Genomic DNA, 22,934 nt, shown 5'->3' with positions numbered 1-22,934 from the left:
GACTCTCAGGAAATCAGGGATGACCACTTACCTCAAGGGGACAGCCACAGACTTCTTGGGCACTTGAAAGTTTTTGGAGACCTGGGAAGTGAAGCTGCATCCTGGTTTAGGTAAAGATACATGGCTAAGGAAATGCAGAACTGCAAAAGAATGTCTTTGTTTAAAATATAACAGGAGTAATGATGAAAAGAATGATGTCAATTTTCCTACAGGCGAAAATACATACTTTGACTTATAACATTTTTTATCTAGACTGTGACACGACACTGGATTTTCAGCAGAACTAATTCCTTTGATAATTATATTGTTTACAAGGTTAGTTAAGAATTGAGCATTATTATGTCTGCATTGATAATCAAGAGTTGCAAGTAAGCCATTAGCTGTCAGATCCAAACCAAAATGAACTGGTTCCTTCCTTTTAATCTTGGCAACATTGATACCATGTAGTGGGGAGGATTCACTGGTCCTCAAGTAATAAATCAACTTAAAGGGCAACTGAGCTGCCTTTGGAGTTGACAAGAATAATAAATGCTTGCAAAATTTTATAACAGGATATTATTTCATCCTTAAAATTAATGTAAAGTAAATCATCTCAGAAGGCTCTTTTGCAACTGAAAAGAAATAAGATTTATTATTGTACGTTGTCTGGAATTGTGTTCATTTAAATCAAATGATTTCACTAGGTGTTGAAAACCTTGTCTCTAAAGTGAGAGCGGAACAAGAAACTCTGTATGTGTACAACTATCACAAAGTTTCTTACTTTCATGTGCAGAACTGTTCATATACTCAGTGCGCTGTGTTTGGCTGTTCAGTTATAAGCCAAAAGCAGACATCCTGATCACCTGTGTCTCCTGCCCAGGAACCCATAAGATTTGCTGGGACCCCACAAATGGTGATCAGTTTGAGATTTCAAGATACTAATGCTTTTTTATCTCTTTTTTTACCACTTGATAGTTCAGTTCATTCAGTTGTCTTTAGCAGTATCTCACACAAAAGTGCAAAGTTTCTAATACAAGCAAAAGAGAGACCCTTTGAACTGAAAACTCAGCCTGAAATTCCACAAACTAAAGCGAAAATGGAGAGTAATTCTTTAAGAACATTAAGGGAATCTAGCATCTTGACTGCTTTGGTCCACTAGCAATACTTTTTGCAATAAACAAAAGCCTGGCAGATAATCTGTTTGCTGACAGAAAAGGAATCTAAAGAAAGGGTAGAGAAAGATTTAATCCATTTTAAATTGGGTTCAAGAGAAAATAGCTGAGGCTCTTTGGAGACTATATGCTAATTCACTAACAAGACAGTACAGATTTTATTTGCAAATTAATTGTGACAGCTTAACGTAGAGAAGTAAGTTGTTCAATATTTACGGGTGCCTTCAAGCACGTCATTCCTATGGTTGCACATATTTTGTTACCATCTCATTGTGTGGAAGAAAAATAATGAAGAATTACAATAGGGAAGACGCAAAAACAGGAAAAGCAACCAGTTTATATTCTGTGATGATGATCGTGCCCTTGTTGGAGGCACACATTTTTAGAGCACACAATTGTTAGAAGAATGTAGAATTATTACACAAATGCAGTTGTGTCTCATTCGGTATTGGTACAGCTGATGAAGAAATAGATTTCTGCTGAAGACTGAGCCTAACTTTTTTTTTATACATGCCTTATCTCCATTCCCTAGTTACTGTCAAAGCAGACTCTCAATACAGGAAAGCATCAGCCCTATGCAGAATATCTAGTATTCTGGGTATTCTGGGTCAAACCAGTTTTGTTAACTCTTGTTAACAAAAAGGGCCATGCCCTATCTGGCTAAAATGCAGAGGCACCAATATGAGAAAATCTCTGATTTCATTTTTCCTCTCCTTTTAACATGCCTTTAGGGAGCAAAACCACTTTCAACAGGTCACACACTGCCTCCTGCTCAGGCCTAGCACCTCTCCCAGGTTTAATCAGGGCTTTGGCAGCTGTGCTAGGAGAGAGGATAGGGTCCATTATGAGAGGAGCTGGCAGTGGCATGGAGAGCAGGGTGTGCTAGGGTCAGGGCATCCTGCCTAGCAGCACCTATACCACGGGCTGGAAGGAGCTGAGGGGCAAAAGAGCACTTGGTGGCATTGCTCCATGGATATCAGAGTAGAGGCACAAAGATAACTGTCATCCATCACTTGCATTGCAGTCTATGTATAAATTTCAGAATACAGAAGAAAAAAAATAGTATGAAAGGAGAAATATACCTCCTATATAATTAAAGGGTATTTGCTTTAATGATTTCCATTACAGTTAGGTTGTTTTTTAACCCTTAACTCAAAATGCTCTTGTTCCTCATTTATACAGGTTGCTACATATACTGAATGCATGTTACACCTGAAATTTTAAAGGTTGCTATGGGAATTTTTGCTTCCCTGCTCAGAAAGTCATCTGCAGTTTGATAAAGCTGATGTACATTATTGCTACATATAGAATTAGAATCATTTGTTTTACAGGTGACCTTTATGGAAAACAGTATTATCTCATATCTGCTTTTCACTTTATCAAGAGTATTTATTACAACAATATTGTGAGGTTCTGAAGATTTTCCTTGGGAAAACCCTAATAACATAGATCCAGATGTTATATTGTTCTAATTCATTACTTGTGGGACAGCTAGTTTATAGCGTGCATGTAGGATCACAACTAAAATTTCATAAAATGGCCAGCAGAGCATCACATGGGACCACCACGTTCCCATAAAGCCAGCAGGTGATGTTTAGCTGCCTCATCTGTGTGGAGAGCTGAGCTGTGAAGGAAATATTTTTTTATTTTTAGTTTCCAAAAATTTGAGACCAGCTCAGAGCAGAACTGAGTTCCCTAAGTAATTCTTCCCATGCAAACCTCCTATTTTTTGGTTTGTTCATTCATTCTGGCATACATTAATATTCCTGATGTGATTATTGATCATTCCGTCACTATGCTGTGATCCAGAATCCACTGAAATGAAGGAGAACATCAGAGCTTCTATTTAGCTCTTCTAATATCATCTCCCTATTAAGCAATGCTCAAATTATTAATAGTATTTGGGGAAAAACTGCTCATTAAAAATAAACTGAAGCAAAAATATGTAATGCATATCTTGCCTTCACTCTTCTATCTGGTAGTGACTGCAGTGTTATGCTATTTCTCGGAAAAAGATTAGGGGCATATTTAGGGAGGGGAATATTTTCCATTGTCTCATCTTAAGCATTTCAGCTGTTTTCCAGCAGTAGCAACATGTGTTTAAAAGGGAAGCAATAAGGCGTTAATTATAGGGCAGTGAAACAGCTACAAATGCCTATTCTACTGCTACATGTTCTCCAGAAGGATGTAATCAATTCATACTGTTTTTGAACGATGTTACATATTGTGATCTTGTAAACAGATCTTAAAATAGCCAGCTTATAAAGAAAACTAAATCTCTATAATCAGGAGAGCTTTTCACTTTTCCAAATTAACCCTATGTACCCCATACTGAACTAAAAGAATGGTAATAATTTGAAAGGGCTTTATTTTTTCCTTTTTTTTTTTTTTTAAAGTGCACAGTCATTAAACAACACATGCAACAACTAAACGTGCTGTCAGAGATTAATTTAAAATGGTGTTTCTGTAATGCCAAATGGCCACAAATTATTTAGGGTCATAAACAGTGCGACAATGTTTTGGATTTCAGTGAAAAAACAAGAAAACAGAGTAGCCATTGAACCAACTTTTAGTGGGCAGCACACTGCTTGCTTTAGTTTATCCCATTTCCTTTGCCACATGCCAGCAAGACTGAGCAGAGCTGTCAAAAAGCTGATCAACACACTCAGAGCTTCTGCATTTGCTACAGGAGGTAATCATTTAATTTAGCAAGAGATTCTCATCCGGATCTCCCTTTTCACAAAACTTGAGGATCCTGACTATCTTTCTTATTGCTTTACAAAGATGAGTTCATAACTATGCTAATGAAAAGGGTAAGAAGGTACATCTATACGTAAATATTCAATCTTTTTTCAGTTATAAGCTCCTCAACAAAATGACCAGAACTAACAGAATTAACTACAAATCTCTTCGTCTAATCTCTTGAAGTTGCCTATAACACAATGATAACCTCACCCTGTGGCAGGGGGCAAAAAAAGCTTCATGTTTTTCTTAGTCTTCAACAAATGCACATAGGAAGGAGAAAGTCTGTCGGGTCTCTCAGACTTTCCTGTATTTTAAGTTTTATCATGTACTTCTGTAGCATATGGGCATAACTAATTACATTTTCGGAGCAGATGTGCAAAACATGGATTGATATGCCAAGGCTGGGAAATGTCCAATGAGAAGACTGATGCACCCATGACATATTTTGTGATGAGACATTTGCAGAAATGATGAATGTAAAGCATTTATGTCATTTTAGTATGTTATACTTGAGGTCATGAGAACTATTTATAGACATCATTAAATGGAACTTATTTTATTAAATCAAATTGAGGGATGGGATTTATCAGAGTGTGCTCCAATGGAGAAAAATATGTAATGCATCTCCCTTTCCATTCCACTTTTAGAATTTATTTTTTTTAAACTCTGGAATATGTGGAATATGTGTTTTGTTCCTTTATTTAAAACTTGCTTCTCTTCTCTCTTCCACTTTCTACGCACTGTTAAAAAGGATGGTACCAAGGAGGGGATTTGGAAGGAAAAAAAGTTAACTTCCTCTCTCCCATAAAAATAAGATTAAAAATAGATATTTAATTTTGTAAATGTTAAAATGAACAGTCAGCTGATAAAACTAATTAGAATATGTACACACTGCACCTGAGTGAAACAGCAACGAGAAATAAATGATATTTTTGCTTGAAGCATTATGTCAGAGCAGATTTGTCTGACCACTCAGACATGCTTAATGGCACTGCTGCTAATGCTGCAAAATGAACCTACTTAGAGCACACCAGGAATCTTATGGAGTCTGTCTTCAAAAAACAAACTACCCTATCATGCTAGTTCAGTATTAAGCTGAAATTTGCAAACTAAAAGTAAAGCATAATTTGATATTCAAAATGTTCCCCTTTCCCTCTCTCTCCCTTCTCCCCCCCAGATGTTACAGCCATTTTGTATATCGATTCTTCTGCTCTCATAATTCCCTTTAGTCAGATTGAGGTGTGTTCTCACACAGCTATCTTCAGGGGTCTTCTTTATCTTTAAACAGAACCAAAGAAAGTTTGGGACGTCTGTATATTCTCTGTTGAGAAAGAATCGAAGAGAATGAGTATTTTGCCTCTCAAAGTGATTCGTACTTGTCATATTTTTTCTCCTGGAAATCACTTCATTATTATTCAGCTCTCTCAAATCTGGATATACACCTTCACCAATTTTCAGGTGCTTTCTCTTCATAGTTAATTTCTTTTTTCATATCAAAATCTTTCATTTCCCTCCAGTACCATATAATATTTATTATATTAATGGTAAAGCTGCATGAAAAATTCATCAATTATTTTGCCTCTTTTCCTAGTCTAGTGTGGCTCCTAATAATTTATTTGAAATATTCATTATTTGAAATATGTTACTGAATAATTTTTGCAAAAAGTTCTTGGCCTGTGTATTGTTCAGAGGTGCTAGCAAAAACCTAAGTGGTAATGACTCAACACTTTCATCCACCAGTGAATAGAACACATTCCCCAGTGGAAACTCTTCATGTGATCCAGTGCTGAAACTGCTCTTAAATATTTACTTACAAGGTCAGGAATGGAGAAAAATATACACACCCAATTAGTGCATATTTTTAGACTGCTTGGAAAGGAAAGACATGGGAGCTAGTGGCCAAAAGAAACCCATTTAGCAGTGACATCACCAAGGAGACTGCTGCCTGTCCTGTGACCCAATGAGCTGCCTCTGCTGCCTTCGTTCATGTGCTTCCTCCACTCCCCAACACCACAGCACATGTTACTTAAGTGACAAGCTCCTTGAAGTGAAATGCTGTACGCACAATTATGTAGCCAGCTTTGAGGAAGTCTGAATGAGGTAATGCTGCTGCTAAAAGCACCAACGCTGCTGGTTGTTCCCCTTGTTGGCTCTGATGCTGGCATCAGCAAGAAGTCAGCATCAATACTGGACTGAGGAGATTCAAATGAGAATCTCCAGTAATATTCAGGCACATATTCTTCAGACATAACTTGCAGCCAGGGTCTGGGTCTGGCATTTTCAGGGATGAGGAATACAGAGGGCTGAGCTTTCAGGAGGCTGAAATCCAGCAGGATCAGCAGGTCCTGTGCAATGTTCCTTGGCTGAAAGCAGCCCAGTCTGCTGTCATCCTCTCTCTCACCAGAGGAACAGCCACATACAAATAAGTGTCCCTGATTATAAATCTCTCCGTTACTGAGACACTCAAGGGAATGTGGTCCCTCCCCTGGGAAACGCCTTTGTCCCCAGACTTGGGATTTCTTCTGCACCTTTCTAACAGGTGGCAGTGCTTCCTTCATCGATTTGGCTTCTTCAGTGAGAAAATTGTTTCCACAGGAAAAGGATGACTAAAAATTTTAGTAATATCATAGTTTTTTCTTCAGGCATTCATGTGAGTACCTATGATGTAAATAGTGCACTTATTCAGATGGCCAGCATTCATGGCCAGGGGGGTGCTTGAGTTTGCTGCTACAGTGGAATTAGTATTTACCTCTGCATATGTTTTTTTGGTATGGCTCTGGGGTGTAAACTATTCATGCTTGGAGGAAGAGCATGCAGTCACAGCAAACACAGGGCTAGGCCCCAGAAAATTGTCACCTATAAAATTCAGTAAAGCTGTTTGCAAATATTGTCAAATACAAAGTTAGTTCTCAATGACATCTCCCTTGCAATGAAGAGGTTGCTTTAATCTAATTGCTAATTAAAAGATCAATCATATACTGCTTAATATTCCCAATTTAGTACTAAATGAATATTAAGTGATATAATTGCTGTCAAAGTCTCTGACTAAACTGGAAAAGGAGGCATGAGGGGCCATCTTTCCCAGTGTCTCAGCTCGCTCTGCGTTGATGCCAATTTCCCTCCTCCTCCTTTGGTTTGCAGTGCTGTGCAGCAAGTGCTGGATCTCTGGGTTAGTTTCTCTGGGAAAAAAAAAACTGGGAAATTAAACCCCTGCAGTTCTGCCACGGTCTAGGAGGGGTTCCTGGCCTCTGGGAGTGTGATCAGGGCAGCAGCAAGCAAAGAAGCGAGGGAGAAGCTCTGCACAGCGATTGGGCTTTGGGGAAGACAGAAAGCAAGGTGCCCAGTTACACACCAAATAAGTGGGAGCTACTGGGAAGACAGCATGAAAAACATGCATTTTTTTTTTCTTGCTTCTTAACATGAAATTCTAATCATATTTTGATGTACAGATATATAGATAAGGAAGACTATGAAGTACGTAATTAATACTGAGCAGTAGTCTGTAAATGACTGACTACAGAAACTGTGACTTTTTCAAATCATGTCATTTTTTTTCTGTTAGGCTGAGCTGTCACCCACTGTGGCCAGATTCCATGCATGAATGTGCATCCTGCAATTAATTATTCTTTTTCTGTCTGACCGCAGGAGTTGGTTTTTATAAACTGCAAATTGTCAGAATCTGATTCGCATTCAGTGCTCCCGACAGTGGTAATAATCAGAAGAATTCACTTAACAAACATGGATGATAAAATAAAATGTCACATTTTATTACATACTTTTGTTCCATCTGTCTGAGCAATTTTGAATGCCAGATTTAAAGACGTGCCAGCAGGCCATGTCTTTCAGGATGCTTGCACATGGCTGCACTGGCTTTTAGCATTTACTTTCCATTGAGGGAATGATTTGATGGCTCCGTGCACTCTGTCATGGGGGCACACACATGCTGGCAGTGGGACACTGACCTGGGCTGCCTCCCACAGCCAACACACTGCACAGTGCTGTCCCAGCAGGAATCTGCCTCCCTTTCTCAGATCACATCTGAAGGTCAATACGAGAGCACCTCTGTGTCTGTGGGGTATATCCTCCTGCCATGTTTAGGACCAAAGAACATTCAGGCAGTTCCCTGTACACACACACACACACATTTCAGATGAGGATACCTTAGAGGAGCAAAGTTTCAGCCCATGGGTCTTCAGCATTTGCTGAAAATAACATCATCTTTTATTTCAAATGACCAGCTACTTGGAAATACAGGCCATAAATTTTTTTTGTGGCTTCATGCAAATTCCAATTGCATCTCAAAGTTGAAATTTGCATTTATTTTCAAATATTCACAATATTATCTTTTTTTTTTTTTTTTTTTTTTTTAAATTTCTGTTATTTCAGTTCATTTAGGTGTCTGTCTACGTGGAGATAGCTTCCACAGTGTCCTCACACTTTTGCCTCTCCTCTCTCTTGGGCCTTAATTTTCTATATTGAATTAGAGCTGAGCTTCCCAAAAGCAGGAAGTTAAACATTCATATCTGTTTCACTAAACTAGAAAAGAAGATGGCAAATTGCTTTGGCTGGCTTTGAGACACCTAGTGTATTTTTCAGCCTTTCACTTAAAAACTGGCTGTACAACAGTAATACTCAGAGGAGGAAGTACTGGGTATTTACCAAGTTAAAGCTCATTTTAAAGAAAAATAGATCAGGAAATACAAATACAGGAGCCAAATATGTTTCACATTTTAACAACTTTTGAGCAGAGATTTGCTGAAAGATGCTGAACTGAACACTTCATCCAACCACACTAAATCTTTGAGAAGACATTGATTTTTTTCCCCATCTAACCTGCTATTTTCATGCTTGATCTCTGCAAACAATGCTAGAATCATAGCTCTTGCTCTAGAAGTAATGTAGGCTATGAAGGGAAGAAACCACAGAGTACTGGAATTCAAATATAAAAACTTTGCTAACTGCAGGCTGCCATTCGTTTTGCACTCTGCCAGCGAGCAAAGAACGGATTAGCCTCGCAGAAATCCTCCTGACTGCACTCCTGCCTCGAGGTGGGTTTCGATCAGACTGATTGTTCCATTAAGCTCCCAATCCGGTGAGAAGTCACACCAGTAATTTGCATGCTCATAAAAGAGTAAGCAGAGCCGTTGCTTTGAAGTTCAATTATCCATGTGCTTGTTTAAACCAGAATATTGAAAATGCATTGTGCTGTTTGCACAGCTGCAGAGCTAAATACACAGGATGTTTGCAGGTTTGCTCTGGGAATTTCCACACATCCAGGGAAACACAGAACTACTGTGAAGTCTGCTGATCTAAATCACGGGCAGGCATTGAAGCAGAAGCAAAGCTCTAAAGAAAGTTTATAGCTTCATTTGTGGACACTGAGGATCAATACAACAGGCCACTTAAGTGTTCATGTTATGAGGTGCCAGCTGCAACTCTATAGTTAAGGCTGACTTTAAGGCTAACTTGAGCACTGAATTTAAATCAGAGTTTTGACTCCATTATTTATGTGGATTATGCAGTTTCTTTTTTCCTCCCCTCCAAATTTACAGTACTTTCTCATTGAGTACATGATGGACTTCCCAGGAACTAGCAAGTAAGTCAAGTAGCTAAGGGTTAAAATTTGAAATAAGATTTTGTTCAGAACACCACTGATTTTTTTCACATCGTTATCACTGTTAAAACTGTTATATGATAGAAAAAAAAAGCTGACAAACTAATTGCCAGGTAAGCTACAGCTGCTGTTGTCTATGCAAGTTACTTTATATTTATTTATTATTTTATTTTCTTAGGTAATCGGTATAGTACTTCATGGACCCCTATTTACTGCTTTTGGCCACTTCACTACATTTTGTCTGTTGCATTGTTGTCGGAGTTCCAGCCCAGCATCTGGGGATCAGCAGCTCTAATTTGCTGGCTGCCTGGTTATTAATCAGAACAGCATCTTAACATCAAGGACTCTGCAGCCTATGGCACTTTTTAGGAGAGTGTGCTTCACTGAAACCTGAGAGAAACAGACAGATCAGATCACAGGGAAACAAAAATATTACAGTTCTGATCTTATCAAAATTAAATGACTGTCTTTGAACACACTACTCTTCCTTTAGTAAAGACAATTACAAAGGGAAATACAAGTAAGGAAGGTTTTTTAAAATGCAGTAAGGAATTAATGAAGTCTCATGTATGAAAATCCAGGATACTCTGTACAATTTTACACATTGATGAATCTTTGCCAAAAAAAAAAAACAACAAAAAAAAACAACGAATGCACAAAACAGTATTCCTTATGCTTATAACTGTACACATAATTAGCCAAACCAAAATGATAATCCATGCAAAGCTAAATTCAGGGTTGATCAGATATTCAGCAGTTTATTATTTTCATTTATGAGTTATTGGAAAAGCATCAGGTCCAGGTGCCATCGCGGCCCCTGGTTAGACTGCACACACATATACAGAAACTGATCCAGTCTGTCTCCCCATACCACATTTCTTACTCTTGCTTAAAGTGGAAATATTGTACAACTTATACTAACTAGTGCAAAGCACATTAATGTTAGAGCTTTCTAGCAATAATGTTAGAGATTCCTAGCAATTGCTAAGCATCTCAGAGATAAAAGATGAATCTTGCAACCTAGGCAGAAGACTAGTAGGCCAAACTGATATTGAATGTGATAATATAGGAAGATCAGACAGTGCTCACCTCCAACTTCTTTATAGTCTCCTTCCTGACCTGTTATATTTAAATTGTCAAATATAAATTAAATGCAGAGCAACTGTGGATGTTGTCTAATCCCATGAAAGGCCAGGGGAACATGGGATACCATAGGAGTGACTCCAACGTCCACTCCTTACATGATGCTCTGCTATGACTTATGTTATACTCTTTACCTGTTTATGTACAATACACTATTTACTAGCTACACAAATCACTTTTATCCAACTTGCAATACTGCCCTGTTATAGTGACCATTCAGCTTGTATTTATATTACTAACCAAAACCACTTCTACAAAACAACCCAAACAAAGAATCTATCAGTATGAAGTGTTTGTATGTTTACTGAGGCAGAAAGATGAAATGATGCCATGCTATTGATTTGCTCACTTCCAATCTGAACAGATCAAACTGTAAACATTTCTATTAACTCATTTCATAGCCAAATTCCAATGCAGGATTTAGAATGCAGACGAAAACCAAGCCATGTAGTCCAGTGTGTTATCTCTGGTAGGTATCAGTGCTGGATTTTCATAAAAGCTTGGGTACAAGAAAATATAAAATCCTATAGAAGCCCTTTCTTCAGTGCTATGGTTAGTTCCTCAGCCTAATAGTTAAATTATATTGCAAAAAGCTTGAAATTCCATCTACAATAATCATGAACAATTTCATCATCTATACAACTGATTCGTTTTCTTAAATCATACTAAGCTCTTAGCAGCAGAAAAATCTTATGGTAATAGATGCCTGGAGTTAATTTAAAAAGTCATCAGTTTTAAGCTTGTCTCACAGAAGAAATCCTTTGTACATATGACAGCAACTCCCTCAGAGTTACAGCTTCTCCTCTTCTCCCTTGCTTATTTTCACCATGACCTCTCTCATTTATTGCCAGTCTAAATTGAATTCAGACTTACTTTGGAAGGAAATGTCTGGTTTGCAAAATTCTTACTAGAGAAATGGTTATATTTGGGAGAATTCCACATATAAATACAAAGGCTAATCTCATTATATGAGTTATTCACTTCAATTTATACAGTCATTTCTGTGAAATTACTCTGTACTACGTTCTGAAGAGGACAAATTGATATAGTCTTATTTCATTATCTCAACTTGAAGTGTTAATTTACAGCATTAGCAAGCAGGATTTCCGTGGGGATTTTGCACCGAGCATGGAGACTTACCATGTGCTATTTGTATCTCTCAATAATTTTCCTTTTTTTTTTTTTTTTTTTTTCTGAATAGAAATTCAGTTTTCTAGACAAATTATTTGTCATGGCACACAGTAGAGTAGCTGCTGAACCACAGGAGGGGAGAGGAGGCAGGGGAAAATCACCAGAGCAGAAGAACAAGCAATCAGAAGTCCCACAAGACCTTTGTAGAAGAGAGAAAGACTGTTGTGACATCCATGGGTACAGAGAACTGTAAGTGGTTATGAATGTACACTGTGCTCACCAGTGCCAGCAATAACCATTAAAATAAATACTCAATAATTTGTTGGAAATAGCTCCAAAAAGGTGGATGATTGAGTAAGGATAGTTTCCCCGTTCCATTTCTTGCCCATAAGGCACTTTCTACTCCTAGCTCCCTTAAAAAGTGAATTTTACTTTCTACTCAAGAGGGGAAAAGGAAAAATATATTATTCAGTTGGCAGCAAATTTAGTGCCACAGAAAATGTATTGATGCTGTGTCAATAAAAACAAAATCTCCACATGCTCTGTTTGGTTCCTCACTCACCAGACCATTTCGAGGAGGTGGTGTGTGGAGGGAAACAGAATAGTTTAATTGGACACTGTTACCTGTAAACTGCTAGGTAGGCCCCAAGGTGTTATGAAACCATCTGTTAAACAATAAGCATCTGCAGTAAAGAGCATGAAGAACATCATTCTTTGCTTATTTACTGCTCAGAAATATTCTAAATCTTGTTTTTATTTCCAAGTGATCTCAGGCTGTAAATGCACAATGTGCCATTATAACAGCTGCAGCTGACATGAAGAGAACAGAATTGCAAGTACACTTTGGAGCATTGCAGTGAATCATCTATGAGCACTGGAGTACTGCTCCTGCATCATTTTAAATGTGTACACCCTATCAAATAAAACAAAAATATTGTTTTCTGGTATTGAATTACAGCACCATGGGCAGGTGAAAGGATAGGCAGAAAAGGATAACCAGGGTAAAAAAAGTCACAATACTTTAACGAAGTTTATGGGGGTTTATGTTACCTGAAAAAAAGTGATACACTTATCTCGAAAGGAATTTCATTATATTAATTACATTAATTACAGAGGATGGTCATGGTCTGCTTTTGTGTGATTCGGTTGTTTTAAAGTGTAATTGCAACAGGGTTCTGTAAGTTAAATGGTCAATTGTTTATACAAAGCATAAATGACCACAAAGGTATTTAAAACTATTTTTAATAAAAGCTCACTAGTTTCTGTGAATGACTGGTGGTGAGGACTGTAAAGCTGCCACTTAAATGAACACTTGAACATCAGACAAACATTCTCATGCTTGCATACAAGCACAGATTTTTTTTCTAACATAGGACTATTGTTTTGTAATGAAATAATGGTAGAAATGCCATAGTGTGTCCTAATCACTATTATTTTTTTTTTCTATTAGAAGAATGCTTGCAGACACAAAGATAAAGTTGTTATAGCAGAACCATTGGTGCTTCCACAGTTAGTGCCTGATAGCGTTTTCATATTAAATTGTTGTTTTGTTGTTTTTTTTTTTCCCCCAAGATGAGCATTTTCTGTAACTTGACAAATATCCCTTGTAGTGAAACATATCTCTAACAAACTAACAGTGAGGACCTCATTTAACAGTATTGCTTTTAGGTATGTATGAAATGTACGAAATCATCTTTTGCTTTAAGTCACCACTAAGAAAAAATGGTGGCACTGGAAAATATAAATGATCGTGTTGCAATTTTTTTGTGAGCAAGTAAAGCACCAAAGACTCACTGTCCTCCAAAGGGCCATCCATCCTACAGTAACTCTTCTTGGATGTGGGATGAGTCACAGGCTTTCACTTCCCACTGACTTACACAGGTTTCCATAGATAATACACATTTATATATATATATCTCTCTCCAGCCTTCAGCCTACATGCCAAACAGGCATTCAGCTCTTTCAACTTCTCTCTCCTCCTTCCAAAAGATATTGTTCTACCTAAACTGTAAGTTTCAAAGCAACATCAAAGGAAAATTAAGCCCTGTTGCTGTATTCTTTCTAGTTTATTCAATCAGGAGCAGAAATATTGCTAAGTAGCTCAAACTAAGTACACTGCAGGAAGGGATTTCCTTCTCTTACAGTGCAGCAGGAAAGGGCTAGACAGTAAACATAGTGCCATACATAGTAGAGGCAAAATGAAGATTTCTTTACTTCACAGGCAATATTTCAATATAAGGCTTAATAGATAAAAAAAAAAAAAAAAAATCTAGAAACTGCCGTGTCAAAAGGATTCTACAGAATCCATGACGCTTCCACTTAAAATTCTCAAAAGAATAGTACAAACTGCGCTTTTCAAAGGCACCTAAAAGTTAATCTGCCTAACTCCAACTGCAAGCTAAAGAGTTCTGACATTTCTAGCAAATCCCCCAGCTATGGTATATAAGCACCTTTTATTGGCCCAAAGGATCTGCCTCCTGAAGAACTGCCCATTTTTGCACTGCATTGCTGGAACAAGGTATAATCTCTGCTTTTACACTCTTCATTCCTGGGAACCTTTCCAGGATAATTTGTTCTGCATGGATTGTTTGGGCTGCTTCTACCCCCTCTATATCAGTGATGAGACCCTTACTGCCTTCAGCCCATGCTGGCTGTGTCCAGTGAGCTCACCAAGGGTTTGGGATATATCCAAAATCTCAAGTTGAACTCTTCAGAATGCATGAAAGTCCTTTGCTGTACCTATCCTAAATAATTTATTTCCATAGCTCAGCATCCTCTGCAATCATATTTCTCTGTGTAGAGCCAAAAAAAGAAGTGAAATCATCTTTCAAGCTGATGTTGGTTAAGTCATTCCATAAGTGCCAGCACATAAAGCCCAAATCCAAGTGTTCAGCTTAATATTAACTGCTCCATCCAGATATAGCTTCATTCATTTAGATATGGGCAGTTAATACCTTTGAAAAAAATTACTAACCTTCAGATGTTAAAATGTCTTTGAGAATTTTGGCCTAAACATGCAGAAAGAAGGTAAAATTGCTAGAAAGAGATTAGAAAAGCCCAAGACAGCAGTGCTAGCTCTATGAATATAGTTCTAACATCTGGTCAGGCAAAATACAACACCAGAGTAATCAGAAGGAGATCCATTGGTATAAAAGTAACTAGTAAGTAAAATCATACACATTCAGAAGTAACATCTTCTAATAGAGAAAGAACTTCCAAGTTTGCAAAATAATAAAGCTCAAATCCATACAAGATAGGAATTAGAAAGTGATTTTTCTATAAGGAAAGGCATTTAAAGCACAGGCTACTAGTTTTCATGTTCAGAACCTTCCAGACCAAACATCCTGCATAAAACACACTTTCAATATTCTCAATTCTGTACTCTCTCCCCTCCCCCCCTTATGTTTTCAGAATAATAAGTATTTCATTTTAAGTCTTTATTTCACTATCCCTCAGTTAATGTTATTTTGCCAAGACTGAAACCAAGGTGGAAGAAATATTAGCCACCAATTTCTGCCAGATTTCAATCAAACCTGGAAATATGCTGCTAAGTATGCAAACAGGAAACAGAGGAAGCTACTAGCTACCTTTTTAAATGAATGTACGGCTCTCTTTTCCCACAGATGGAGCTTTATTGTTAATATTTCTCCACACAGTTCTCCTTCATGGTTCATGAAAGCGTTTCAAAACAGGGAAAACATGAGACAAATTTCATGCTCAAAGGGCAGTCTGGACACAGATTCTGCATCTAGCACTCTTGCGAAAGTAATCTAAGGACCTTGGTAACAACATCCCCTGAGCTAGCAAGCCCTGATCCAGTACAGCATCACTGGATACTGAGCGCATGATAGCACTTCAGCCATCACCATTTTTGCCCAGTGACTGTCTTAGATTATCTGCTTTAGTGATGCATAGCAACATGATACCAGAGAGGAGAAAAAGGGAGTGAAAACTATGTCATTCTGTTGGCAGCACAGAGTAAATTAAGCCAGGCAGAATATACTTGGAGTCTAGCCAGAAAACAAAGTGTACTACAGATCTTCTCATCAAAATGACTAGAATCTTGGTCTGAAACTCAGACTAAACTCCATTTAGAAAAGCAAGAGACATTACTAGAAACTTATATCTGCACCAAAGGTGACCCTTAAAATCCCATTTTTGAAGAATAGGGGAAGAAAAGGATGGGGTCAGTTCTCATTTTTGCTGAAATGCCTTGCTTTTTTGATAGTAGCTGAAACATGAAAAACTGAAACAGAGAAATGAAAACAATAATAGCATTCAATTCCAAGAGCTGCTTCTTTGCTACTGAAAAGAGAAAGTTTCCTAGGATTTGATTCTTAGGTGTTGAGAATTATTTCACCGGAATTAGGAAAGACCAGACAAGGGACAAGGCCCTTGTCTATCAACATGAATAAATAAGAGCCAAAGTAGTTGTTTTGGTTGAAAAAGTAATCAGACTTCAGTATGTTCCTATTATTTGGGCAACCATGTTAGTCAACATCCAGCAAGTCAAAATCACCTGCTGTTTAGATACCACAGTGACCACTTGTGTTAACAGATCACCAATGTGGATGCTCTGATAGCAATTTTTCACACTTACAAAGGCTCATAAGGTTGAGTACCTACCTTGTTACTTGAAATGCTCAGCTAGTTCTTGTGCAGCTGTAGAACTACCTTCCTCAGGTCCCCTCAGCCACTGCCTGGCAAATCCATCTTCCAGATCTCTTCAGGAACAAATGAGCAGTGAGAAACATTAAAACTGCTATACTTGGAGTCAAACTCCACCTGTTTTTTTTTGCCTGTTCATTTATCTAGAAGCTTCACAACTGCATAAACTATAATGTTATTACCAACAGAGACAGTTTCTTCTGCTAAGGTAGGAAATACAGTGCTTTGGCTATAATCTCTCTTTGGTGGAGCAATTCTGTGTGATAAGAGTCAGTGAATGAAGGATTATCTACTCATCACCTCCAGCCCTGAAGCTACTTTTTATCTAGCAAATATCAGAAGGCCCAGCAGTATCACACCCATATCCAGCAAAACACTTCTTGATTGCACACAGTGAGCATGACGGACTCCATTCAGGCAACAGCAGGTCAGAAAACAAATCTCTAATACATAAATACTGTAAATACAGTCAATTTATACTCTTGTACTGATGACAGATTGCAATTTTTTGCACAGGATGGCAAAGCAAAATGCTTAGTCTAAAAAGAAATGGCAGAAATCTATTTCCATTTCATTGCATTTACATGGTTTCTTTGAGAAAATATTTGAAAAGCTGCATTTGGTGATTTCTCTTAAACTTCTGTTTATTTTTCTTAATTTCATTACACACTCAGAATTTTATCTTAATATCAGAATAGCTCTTAATATTTTTAGCTAAATTTCTTTCTCTCACTTTTCACTATTTTTGCACATGATCCATTTCACAGCATTTCCATTTTGCAGCATAACAAGGTACTCATGCATCCTGGCCTGTTCTTTCATGTGCACATTTTGGCTTGCAGCATCTCAGTGCCATGTCCTCAGCTCCATGTCTGCAGGCACTGTGCACAGCAGTGAGACAGACAAATGTGTCTACCAAAGATTTTGGTTGATATTTAAAGGTTCTATTTGTGATGAAATCTCAATTCAATGAGGTGGCTTGCAGGTACAATTAATTTTGGAAAGAATCTACAGTGTAACAGATACAAATCACATCACACTGTAGCCAAATAAGTAGTAAGGCAGCAAACTCAGTCATAATCAGTACTGCTGATGTATATTGGTCTTTGTTAAAATGCAACTGAAGTCACAGTGACTAACAGTAACAGGGGAGTCACCACAGGATGGGAGAAAACGATGCATGTTTGCATGAAAAGATAGAAAACAGAAAATTAAAAAGCATTAGGCAGCCTCTGTGTTTCCGACATTACTTAATTCTGATAAAGAAATAGAATGTTTAGAACAGCACAATACAGCTATCACTGTGGCCATCATTTGGTACAGGAGCAAAGGGCTCCCAGAGGACCATTCTTGCCTGTAACTGAGCTTCCTCTGTCTGTGTGACTGTGCAGAGAGCTACAAGGTCACTGAGAAAACACAAAAAGAGGCATGAGCAAACTGCTGCCAGGACAGGGAGGGCTCTCCTTGCTTTTGCAAGTCTCACACTTCTTGTCTGTACTTCTACATGGAAAACAGAACTCAAATCCACTCTCATGCAAAATAGCAGAACTTCCAAGTTCTGCCACTGCCAGAGGTAGATGAGAGCCTAGATGTTACATGTGGACAGCAAAGCTATCTATTTGTCCATTATATATTTTAAGACAAATACTGATCTGCAAACAAACAGCAAATGCTGCTGAAGCATAAAAATCAGAAGAGACACTGAAGGAAAATGGAAAATGTTTAAAGCTAGATTAATGTATGACACAAAGCTCTTTATGCCATCTGGTAATAAAAGCAATAAAAGTCCAGTGTGGAAGAGTGAATAAGTTCAAAAAGTAATCAAGAATAAGAAACAGGCACACATATATATAAAAAAAGACAGCATCTGTTACAGAGAATTAATGGGAATCACATCTATCTCTTACTCAAGGAATAAGAAAGAACAGACTAAAAGCCTATTCTGACAACATACTGTCCTGGAAGCGGACTATGCCAGACATCTTACAGCTTCTGGGAGAAACAGCTGATAAATTCACATGATAAATCCAGTCTCCATCTGGCAGGTGAAAGAGCATTTCCCTGTTCCGGGGCTAGCCACTGATTGCACAACTTTGCAGCCTCCTGTCACAGCTATCAGGAAGAGTAATACCAATGTAAGAATACAAATGTGTAAATATGCATCAGCAACTAAGACCTGGTCTCTCACAGGCTGCTGTCTTGCTGCATACATTAGGTATCCCTTTTACCCTAGTTGGAGGGAGGATTGCTGCATATCTCTGCTCCATCTGTCCAACAGCAGTGACGAGGAAGCTGTAGCTGTCCTGTGTTCTCTTCACAGCTAATGCAAAATCTGTGTTTGGAGCCTTGCTAACGGCCAGTGAGTGCAGGCTGGAGTGGAGTCTTGGGGAGAGGAAAGCTGCACAGGAGAGGAGGTGCTGGATTCACATCTGGTGGCTTGCATTGGAGCCTGAGCAGGGTAGGGTGTGGGTTTCAAACAGGGACCTCTCAAATTAGAAGGACAAAAGTAGGCTGAAAGGGAGGAATGACATTTCGGGTTTGTCTGTTGTCTCTTGCACATCTTCAGTGGTCTGGTGATTTCCTTTCAGTAGCTCCACATAAGAAGCTTTCTTTGGAAAGGGCCATTCATCATATCTGGAGTTCTGCTTCCAAACACCACATGCATTTCCAAGAATGAAGAAATATATGGTCTGAATTGTAACAAATAAAAAATTGTAAAACACTCCTTACTACGTCTCCTATTTAAAACTGGAACAAGGCCACTGACTCCCACCAGGAGCTGCACAAATGAGAATAGACTGAGCATTATCTAGGCCTTTCTTGACCTTTTTTTTTTTTTCTGCTTGATTTCAGAAGGCATAATACACATGGTCCTGTACAACTTTGCCATCCCCTTAATTTGTTGCTGTTGTGACAAATTCAGGTCATTTTTTATGCCTGTAACACAACTGTTGGACCACTATCTGTAGGGTCTGCACTTGCTGGTTATTACAAGTGTGACACAGTACTATGCAGCATCTAATGAGAAAGACAGATGCCAGAAGCAGAATGAAAAAGTGGAGACAGAGCACAGAGCCGTACAATAGAAGGAGCAGATATACAGAAGGCCAATTAGAATGAAGACAAGTTTAAATATTATTTCCTTTTGTGTTGACATGTATATTTCTCAGCAATTTTCCTTCCAAATGAAACAACAATTGTACTGAAGTGCTATGTCTGTAAATCAAACCACTTGAGATTAAGCATGCCATAAAGAACCTTGTAGGTGAATGAAACCTTGTGATGCTCAAGGAAGGCTGGCTCTTCCTTTCAACATGTAGACGACCCTCTCTCTCAACTATGAGCACCTTTTACTTTCAGTTTTATAGTATTAAACAGAAGAAAAGAGTTTCAATTCAAATGTTAAAAATAAATTGTACAAGAGAGATTTTCTTAACCTCTGCACATAGACGACCAGATTCCTGAAGAAAAATTCCTCTCAAAAACCAGAATGCAGCCATTTTACCTTAAATATGCTGTGAAAGCAGGTCATCAGACAGAAAATAAAAAGCAACCTAGTGTCCAGTGCCATGGGAGCACCAGCTTCTCTTAATCTGACAAAGAACTGAAGATCAAACATCTTGTATTTGTTCTCATCAGAAAAATGTTAGTTAACAGAAATGTATACATTATAAGTAGAAAATACTCCCATAGGAGACACAGGACAACAGAACTGTCACATTATCAGCTGATACTAAGTCCCTGTTCACTTGGTTTACTTCCAAAAAAGACTCAGAGTAGAAAAACTCTCCCCCTCCATTGATAATACATAGTTTGGTTAGTATTTCTATTCCTCCTCTTCTGCACAGAGTCTCACCGTCTTTGAGTGTGACTCTGTGGAAAAAGTATAATGCAAACAAGGACATTCTTTATTTGTCTCTGGAAAACTATATGCTCCAAGACTACATCTTAATACTGTTTTCTCAAAAAAAAAAAACAAAACAGGGTATTAAACTCAAAAATATCTATCACCATATCTTGACAACTTTGCAAGTACTGTCAAAAGTCAAGGGTCTTGCTGTATTCCTATTAGGACTCACTTCAAAGCCTCTGCCTCAAGTGAGATCAAAAGGGCTTTTATTTTGTTTTCCTAAATGATTGTTTCATTCTTGCATCAGACTTATTTTTAGAATATTTGAATAGATGTGTTTAAGTTGTCAGTTGCTATTGCATAAATAGAGGTTGCTAGGAAGGAGTAGTAGCTGCTTCTTTAAGAAACAATAGCAAAAGAGGATGAAGCAGCAGACAATTTAATAGCAGAAAGAGCACACTAAGAATAGCAGCTCTCTACTGCAGTATTTCAAAAACATAGAAATGACAAAATTTAGATTTTTAATTAGAAAAATGCAGCAAATCTACCTGAAATTTGCTAATGAGTATGAGAAGGCATTTTCCATGCTCCTGAAATTCATCCCTTTCTCATTTTATAGCTCTTTAAGTTCTTAACAGCTGTAGACATGATTACTCTCTTTCTTAAGGATATCTGTCTACTCCAAATCAATCCTGAGTATCCAAGAATCTCACTCAGAACCACATCAAAGATAGTTAGCAATACCATGAGATCCCTATAGGTACAGAGAATTTGTATTTATGCTTAACACTTATTTAGGGAGAGATTTGCCAAAAGAACGGTTTGGTTTCTTATTTCTATTTATTTAAATCTGCATGTTGCTGAATGAGAACACTGATGCACAGAATTTGGTTTATGGGACTGTAGTCCTTGATGGGGGCTCTTGTGAAGCCCTATCTCAGAGGACTGGTTCAGTGGCCTCACAGGTGATCCCAGAATGCTATATTCAGTTCCATTCCAAGCACCAGGCAGTGCTTTAAACCCCACCTACTAAGAAAGCCTCTAGCAGCTGCTCAATGTTGTGATGATTATTCTGCTGATGAGATCACTTCAGGAGGCTGGTTACTGCACACTGTGGCTTCAGTCACTGGGGAAGATATTAGAACGGCAGAGCTCCTCTGGCAAAATAAGAGGCTTAGGACTCATCCACATAGGGGGACAATACAGGACAATCTATCTGCCAAGCTCTCCTTTACTACTTTCCTTTGTGGAAGTCTCTGAAAGCTAAGAGAACTAGAGAAAGGCCTGAGGAGACGAAGTCACGACAGGTCCCCACCCTTCTGTCCTGCTGGTCCAAGAGAAAACGGCAGCCTTCGGCTCCAGCTGCAGCCACGCTCATATAGCGCCTCAGGTTAGGGCTGCTATCTTGCCTGATCTGTCCAGCTTCTCCCATCAGTACCAGAGGTACCTGAGGGGAGATGACAGGTGCTGGGGTGTGACAGGAAAACCTGGCACTCAGATCAAATTATCCCTCAAAGGCAGATATCTCGGTGCACTTGAGAGAGGCTGCAGGGATCCAAAAGGGCTGAGGAGGCCTGCTCCCTCATCCCAGCCCTCATCCCTCCTGCCTATAAACACTCATGAGCATCCCTGAGGCCAAGGCAATGCAGATGACAAGAGATGTACTTGCTCAAAACAGACTCAGGTTGGCTGTTTCTAAAATGTACTGCACTTTTCTTTCAATGTGGCAAGGCTCAGAAATACCAAAATCCAACTTCAGAATAGTACAAAAAGCTCCCTACTAACATAACATGCAAATGTCACACTCATGATCTTGGACAGCAACAAAATTAGACAGCAATAGCAAACAGCAGAGAAAATTGCAGCTGAAAAATAGCAACATTATCCTCTTTTAATACGTATTGTTAAAATGAACATTTCTAAAAGCTGAAAAGATGTGAGCCCAGATGCTATTGCCGTATGTCTTATGCAGCTCATGATTACGAACAAACAACAGAATACGTATAAGGGAATCTAAAATGGTATGGATATGAGCCCAGCTGGTGTCCCCATATGCCTTATGAATTCCTCTTTTAGGAACACCGCAGCATATAGCATTAGAGATGCTTATCTTATTTATAAATACAGTGGAACAGTTTAACTGAAGCACATATAGAAAGATCCATAGGGATCATAAAAATAAAAGGTCCACAATGATCATAGAAACAGATGCACTCAAACCCACTGAAATAGTTCAAATACCAAATTTTTACTAGGAACAACTTTGAGCTGGAATCTTATCTGAGCAAGGGATGATGCTTGTTTTCTTCACTGGGATTTTTCTAAAAAACAACCATAAGAAAGCCATGTTAGTTAGAAAATACCAACTTACTTTTGTTTCAATACACTGTTCCTATTGAAAGTCCAGAGGGGAAGAGTGAATGCCCAAGCTCAAGGGCAGCAGAGCCACTGTAACCGCGGGAGAGGTAAACTCTTGCCTCTTCTACAAATCACTCAAGGCAGGATCTGGAGCTTGATGTGCCCACATCCTGGAGGAAGTCCTTCACCAACAGACAGAAGACGTTTCTGCAATACAGCTCTTCCTGCTTTTCAGTGTTACCAGAACAGCCTCTAAGGGAAGGCAACTGAAAAC

General features: G+C 38.4%; 1 protein-coding gene across 1 annotated transcript in view; it reads right to left on the bottom strand.

Moving 5' to 3' along the window:
• PLPPR5 (phospholipid phosphatase related 5) overlaps nt 1–22,934 on the bottom strand; it is a 203,121-nt gene that overhangs the window by 13,943 nt on the left and 166,244 nt on the right. The window contains exon 6 of the mRNA XM_085232184.1: nt 19,971–20,056. Coding sequence (XP_085088310.1) covers nt 19,971–20,056 — 86 coding nt within the window. The remainder of the gene's footprint in view (nt 1–19,970; nt 20,057–22,934) is intronic.

Source organism: Meleagris gallopavo, chromosome 10 (genome assembly GCF_905368555.1).
Source record: "Meleagris gallopavo chromosome 10, MGAL_WU_HG_1.1, whole genome shotgun sequence".
NCBI lineage: Eukaryota > Metazoa > Chordata > Aves > Galliformes > Phasianidae > Meleagris > Meleagris gallopavo.
Note: the sequence above shows the minus strand (reverse complement) of the source record. Positions and strands in the feature narration are given on the sequence as shown.